The sequence below is a fragment of the Marmota marmota genome, unplaced genomic scaffold (assembly GCF_001458135.2).
Source record: "Marmota marmota marmota unplaced genomic scaffold, marMar, whole genome shotgun sequence".
NCBI classification, from domain to species: Eukaryota; Metazoa; Chordata; class Mammalia; order Rodentia; family Sciuridae; genus Marmota; species Marmota marmota.
The window spans coordinates 3,113,631-3,121,033 of NW_025999899.1; the positions used below are offsets into that span (position 1 = coordinate 3,113,631).

Here is a 7,403-nt window from a genome sequence, read left to right on the forward strand (position 1 = left end):
CATTTTATATTCTTTTGTCAGACACTTGCAATGGTTGAATATAAATAAATCTAACTCCTTTCAAAAAAAATTGTCCCCACCCTTAAAAATTAGTATCTTACATTATATTCTTAGTTTGATCTGTAAAAATGCTAAACACATTTCTACCTTAGGGTCTTTACACTTGCTATTCTCTCTGCCCCACTTCACCATCCACTAAAAATAATAATCTCTCTCTTTGTCCTTTTATCTTGTTTTTTAAAAATACATAGAATATATCAATTCTTAATGTTATGTTATGTATTTATTTATTGTATGAATCCCCTTTTAGATTATAAAATATGTGAAGGCTGATATCTTGTTAGTTTTGTTTATTATTGCTTCCTTAAAAGCTATGTTTGGCACACAGTAGGTGCCCAGTTAACACTTTTGAAGTGAATCAGTGAATGTGTCTGATTCACCTCCTTGTGTGGAGCACATTGGAGAAAGTGTTTTACTCACAGGTCTATCACAGGATGTGGCACATGATGCTTATTGAATGAATGAACAAATGAATGAGTGGATGAGTGCTGTATAAATGATTCTCTTCTTGATTGCCTCTGAGTGCATCCTGGTTTATCCTTCTATAATATACTAATGATGGTTTTAATTTGGGGAAGTAATTGTATTGAAACTTTTAGTAGTTCTTTTTACATATTTACTTATAAAGACCTAGAATCTTTACATAGAACGTAAAAGTATATGAAGAGAAATAGAAAGATTTTTCTAATGTTATGTTTTTATTTTTCAAAAGGAAGCCTCATGTCAGTTACAGTTTAAGGAAAAAAATAATTCTCTAAGAATTATTTCTGCAGTTATTGAAAGCATGAAGTATTGGTGTGAACATGCACAGAAAACTGTACTTCTTTTTGAGGTGTTGGGTAAGTATAATACTTTAAAAATATGTCAGGTCATACTATCTGGACAAGTTTTTAATATTGATAGGAATATCTAAGGGATCTTGAAGAAAAAAATTTTGTGAAAGGAAAATATGTTTTATTAGAATTTTTTAAGTTCTTGGTTGGGTGTGTCATTGATTTGTATGAGTTAAGTATTTGTGGCAGTATTCTTCTGATTTATAGTGTTATAATTGAAAAGACATTTGCATGTAATCTATCCTCTTGAGTTATATGAGGAAATTGGGCAAATAATTAAAATAGACTTGATTAAAATTATGAAGCTAGTTAGCAGCAGAAATTAGTCTAGAATCAAAAACAGCATACTAATGGAGCACAGCCACATCAGTGTTTACATCAGCACAATTCACAATAGCTAAACTGTGGAACCAACCTAGATGCCCCTCAGTAGATGAGTATATAAAGAAAATGTGATATATATATTATATATATATACACATACACACACACACACACACACACACACACACACAATGGAACATTACTGAGCAACAAAAGAGAATAAAATCATGGCATTTGCAGATAAATGGATGGCCTTGGAGAATATAATGCTAAGTGAAGTTAGCCAATCCAAAAAACCAAATGCTGAATGTTTTCTCTGATATAAGGAGGCTGATTCATAGTGGGGTTGGGGGGGGCATGGGAGGATTTGACGAACCCTAGATAGGGCAAAGAGGTGGAAGGATAAGGGAGGGGTCATGGGAGTAAAAAAGATGGTGGAATGAGATGGATATCATTATCCTAAATACATGTATGAAGACACGAATGGTGTGGATATACTTTATTTACAACTAGAGATATGAGAAATTGTGTTGTATATGTGTAATATGAATTGTAATGCTTCTGCTATCATATATAACAAATTAGAATAAAAACAAATTTTAAAAAAAGAATCTAGAATCTGAATCTCCTTATTCTAAATCTAGCATTTGAAGCAAAGCTCATCCAAATATAAATTAAATCATATTTGAAATACTCTGAAAGAACATTAAGAATACTGATAAGAATAACCACCCTATAACTAATCTGTTTTCTAAATTAGCATTTAAAAGTAGGTGAGTTTTGTAGAATGTTTCTGGAACTTGATCTTACCTAGAATGAAGAGATAAACAAGTAAGATTTGAGATTCAAAACATATTTATTTCCATTATTTAAATTTAATAATAGTATTTATTTAAATTACAAAATAATCCAAACATATGGAAATGTACAGAGAATATAATAAATATCCATATGACCATGTCATAGGTATATTTGATGCCCCTGTATATTTGCCTCTCTAGAGAGAGCTACTGTAGTATCTTTTATGCCCATGATTTTTATCATTTTATAGTATACATTTGATTCCATAAGCTTATATTTTTGGTTTATGTATTATAGAAATACAAAGCTTGCATTTTCAGCCAGTATACTTTTTGAGATTTAGATATGGTGTTTCTTCATTGTTTTAACTTCTATCTTGGGTAGTTCTTTCCCTCTGAAATAAAAGTCTTATTTCTGCTGCTCCCTGAAGTATATTCAAAGAATTGCAGTTTTCATAATAGTAATGACAATTGCAGATTTAATAATATCTATGGTAGACAGACTGTTGGCACCTCAGATGTCTGTGTCCGAATTCCCAAAGCCTACGAATATTACCTTATGTGGTTGAGGGACTTGGATGATATGGTTAAATTAAGGATCTCAAAGTGGGAAGATTATCTTGGAAATCTTGGTGGGCCTGACATAGTTACAAGGGAAGCAGGAAGGTCAGAGTCAGGGAAAGATTGGAATATATTATCCTGCCAGCTTTGAGTTAGAGGAAAGAGTCATAATTCAAAGAATGCAGTGTCTAGAAGCTTTCAAAAGGAACACGACCTTGCCTGACCTGTTTTAGATTTACACCACATTGTCACATTTTTAGATGAATTTCTTTTGGTTGCTCTTTCCCAGAAATAAACTAATGGACTTTTGGGTATCATTATTTCTGAATGGTAACATACCCATCACTGAAACCCTGATCTGTGTATCTGGGGAATGGAATATGCTTTGGCTTAAGTCACAGGTCACCCCTGGATCTGTGGGTGAGAACAAAGCTCACCCACATCTAAAAATAGAATATATGTGGTTTCCAATAGAGGTTTCCTAAAGGAAAATCTGGATCTTATTAGGATAAATGTAAGTGAACCTCAAAATATCAAATGCCTACTACTAGTACTTAGTAGATGTTTACTGAAGGAATAAACAATGTAATTTGATAAAAATTTCTGAAGATAAGCATGGATTAGTATTTGTATTTTACAGGTAAAGAAATAGCTTTGTAAAGAGGTTGAACAGTTTGCTCAAGGGGAAGGAAATGGGGAGATATAGGTAAAAGGGTACAGATTTTCAGTGTTGTAGGGTAAACTTAGAGATCTAATTAATGTATTCATGGAGGACTATAGTTAATATATTGTATGTTTAAAAATTGAAGAGAATAGATCTTAGGTGCTCTTTCCACATGAAAAAAGGTAACTATGGAAGGTGATGGATATGTTAATTTGCTTATCTGTACTAATTATTTCACATTTTCAGTACCATATATGTATGTATCTTGTTATATACCCTAAATAATACATTAAAAATAAATTTAAAAACCAATTTCTTGAAGTTACAAAATATTAGTAAGTTGAAGAACTGGGACTGGAATGCATGACTTCTGATTATAATTCAGTGTTTTTACATTAAGCTGTCATGTTTATTATAATAATGTACTTATTATTATAATACAGTAGACTGGTCTGGGGATTTAACCACTATAGAGAACACGGTCTATGGAAAAAGTTTCAGATGGCCCACCATTGCCAATTGTACGAACTTGATATATAATCTGTTTCTAAATAAGAAAGGGCTCAAATATTTTCTTTTCCATAAAATTGTTTCAGAAATATCATTCCTTTTAAAAATGTCTTCTTTATTACTATAAATAGAACTATAAATAGGTTGATGTGGGAGTTATTTAAGCATAACTTTTTGTTACATTTTATTTTATTTATTTGCATTTCTAATGTTGATTTTCCCCCTTATTTCAATGTGGTTTAGCTGTACTCGATTCGGCTGTTACATCTGGCCCATATTATTCAAAGAATTTTCTTATGAGAGATGGGAAAAATACTCTGCCTTGTGTATTTTATGAAATCGTGAGTATTTTTTAAAGCATTCTTTGCAAAGACCATGCCAACAAAACAAAAAGTGCAGGCTGTGATTTCAGTGTATTAGAAATTCAATTTGTTTAGTACTTGAAACATTTTGTTTGCTTGTAGTTCAGATATTAAAGTTATTTACTTAATCTGGAGAGCTTCCTATGTGTCAAGCACTGCATTGGGTGCAAAAGATATAATGTGAAATACAGTGATAAATGACTCCTTCTCTTAAAGAATTTCTAATTTCAAATAGAAAGACAAATACATAAATGTTATAATGTTATATGATAGAGGTATAAGAAGGGTGCTACAGATGTAGATAAGAAGAGTGGGCCAGATCAGAGAAGGATGTTCAAAGAGATCATCACCTGTATTATCTTAGATATTTAAGAACCCATAAGAGCCAAATAAGCCCAAGTGTTGGTAGGGCAATAGGTGGGGAAGATTCATTTTAAGGTGAGGGGGCAACATATGGCAAGACATGAAGCTAAGAGAAAGTCTGACTTGTTCAGGGAGCTGCAAGTAATATATAATTACTACAATGAGAAATTAGTAAGTGAAGGGGTTGGAGGTATGGGATTCTGAAGTTAAAGCAGGAGTGGCTTGGGATATAAGCAAAGGCTAGGTAACAAAGGCTAGAGATCCCAAAGGAGGCCGGAGACCTTTTAAGACCTACATGTTTTATGAAAGGTATTGATTTTAATTCTGAAATTGACCTCAATTCTGAAATCACACTTGGATTCCAATGTTTAGTATACTTCAGTATTTACCAGCCTTATGACATAAGTAAGCTGCTCAAACTATTTGAGCTTCAGGTTTTTAAATATCTGCAAATGGGGAGATGAATTCCTGCTTTGAAAAGTTGTTGTGGAGATGAAATGATAAAACAAATGCACAGTGCCTGACACACAGTAGGTGATCAAGAAATAGTAATTGTCATGTTAATTATTTTAATATCTTGGATGTTTATTTTTTCCAGTGTAAGTATTTTTTAAAACCCTGTTATTGAACTATAACATATACAGAAAAGTACACTATTTCTAACTGTATAGTGATATGAAGCATCAAAGTGAACACTTCCCAAGTTAAGAAGTCAAATGTTGTTGTCATCTCTGAAGCCCCATTGAACTTCTTCCCATAAATTGTATCATATGGTATATCTTTTGAAAAATGTGTGGTATCACTCAACACAATGTTTGTAGGATTCATCTATGTTATTGCATGCAGCTATAGTTCATTCATTTATGTTGCTACGTATTTGGTTATGCAAATATTCCACAATTTGGAATTTTATTTTATTGTTGATGGACATTTGGGCTAGTTAAAGAGTTTTTTTGCCATTATGAATAATAAGCATAATGAATATGAACTTTTTTGTATATATTTCTTGTGCATATGCATGCATTTCTGTTTGGTGTATCTGTAGAAGTAAAATTGCCACGTTATAGAGCTAATATAGTGGTTATTGCCAAAGGATTTTCCAAGGATTGTATCAGTTCATACACCAACAAGGAGTGTAGGAGAGTCATGGTTTCTCTGCATTCTGTTTTTTTGTGTGTGGTGCTGGGGACTGAACAAGGCAACACTATACCAACTGAGCTATATCCCCAACCCCTCTCTGCATTCTTATCAACACTTAGTATTGTCTTTTTTATTGTAGCCTTTCTGAGCAAGTTAAATGTTCCCTCATTTCTCTGCCTGGTGACCAGTGTTGCTGAGCACGATTTCATATGTTTATTGGCCATTTAGATAACTTCTTTTGTAAAGTCTGTTAGGTCTCTTGCTTTTTTCCAATTGAATTACTGGTCTTTTTCTTATTGATTTATGGGATTTTTTTGAAAAGCTGTTCTAGGCACAAACTTTTTGTTAATATTTACTTCAAATATTTTTCTCATACTCCATGGTTTGCTTTTTCACTTTTAATGGTGGCTTTAATGGAGGGAAATTCTTCATTTTATTGTAGTCCATTTTAAAAATCATCAAGTCTTTTCCTCTGTTTTAAGTCATAACCTTTTAGTAAAAGAAGTTTCTGAATGCTTTAGTTTTATTCATGATTGAGGGGGTTTGGAGATTTCTGGTCTTTTATTCTGATTAACTAGTTCCCTTAAATGTGTAGCTTTGTTTTGGTTCCAACCCTAAACCTGGGGTGGGGTGGGAGTGATTGCTAGAATCTCTTTTCTTGGGATCATCAGACTCCATTTTTTGTTTTCCCAGCTCTAAGACTGTTAAAAATCTCCGCTCACTTCTTAGATTCTAAATTACCTTTCTGTAATGGCAGATATCTTAAGGGAGAATGCATCCCCAAATCAGGCTTCATCTTGAACTTTCATGCTGTCCAGATGAGGTTTATATAACTCCTCACTGCTTTGATGTGTCTGATGCCTATGCAGGGGATTTTAAACATTTTTTTTAGTACAGCTATTCTACTTCTCAGCTGGTAGTTAGTTGATATGAACCACCTTTTTTCTGCCATGTACTGAAAGTGGAACTCTTGACAGTCTGACAGAAGAATGGATAATTTATGTGCCATTACATTAAGAATTATTAAGTTATTTAATAAGCAGCATCTTGCTCTATCTTGTAAGAAGCCCTGTCCAAGTTCATGTCTTTACTCTGTGACAGGGCATCCATATATGACTAATTGTCATAGACTTTGTCAGCAGTGGGGCCCTGACTCAGGTGAGGAAAGTATAATATTTGGGGTGATTATTTCTAGTTGTTACATTATTTGTTAAAAAATTAAAATTTAGATGAAGTAACAAGTTTTAAAAAATATTTATGTTTTGAAAAACAGGATCGTGAACTTCCAAGACTGATTAGAGGCCGAGTTCATAGGTGTATTGGAAACTATGACCAGAAAAAGAACATTTTCAAATGTGTTTCTGTCAGACCAGCATCAGTTTCTGAACAAAAAACTTTCCAGACATTTGTTAAAATTGTAGATGCTGAGATGAGTTATTATACTAAAGTAATGAATGAAATTTAGATAGTATAAATTAAAGCATTTTCTGATATTGTTTAATTTATTGTTTGTATAGTTATGGAGCTACTGTGTTTCTGTGTTTTACTTCTTGAATTAAAATGTTTAAATCCTTTTAAAAACGTGGAAATAGTTTTTGAAAGATGGGATGTATTTACTAAAATTCAATGACCATTTTAGATAAAAATGCCCACTATAATAAAAATAGATGGATACTTTCTCAACATGGGATAATAATATATCTGAGGCAGCCCCAAAGCCAGTGTCTCACTGAAGGGGGATCACTGAAGGCATTGTGACTATCCGTACCATTCTTCTTAAGTACTA

General features: G+C 32.7%; 1 protein-coding gene across 1 annotated transcript in view; it reads left to right on the top strand.

The window, feature by feature from the left end:
- Spata22 (spermatogenesis associated 22) overlaps positions 1 to 7,082 on the top strand; it is a 30,648-nt gene extending 23,566 nt beyond the window's left edge. Inside the window, exons 7-9 of the mRNA XM_048798418.1 lie at positions 773 to 899; positions 3,996 to 4,093; positions 6,891 to 7,082. Of these exons, the coding sequence (XP_048654375.1) occupies positions 773 to 899; positions 3,996 to 4,093; positions 6,891 to 7,082 (417 nt within the window). The remainder of the gene's footprint in view (positions 1 to 772; positions 900 to 3,995; positions 4,094 to 6,890) is intronic.
- The last annotated feature ends 321 nt before the right edge of the window (positions 7,083 to 7,403 follow it).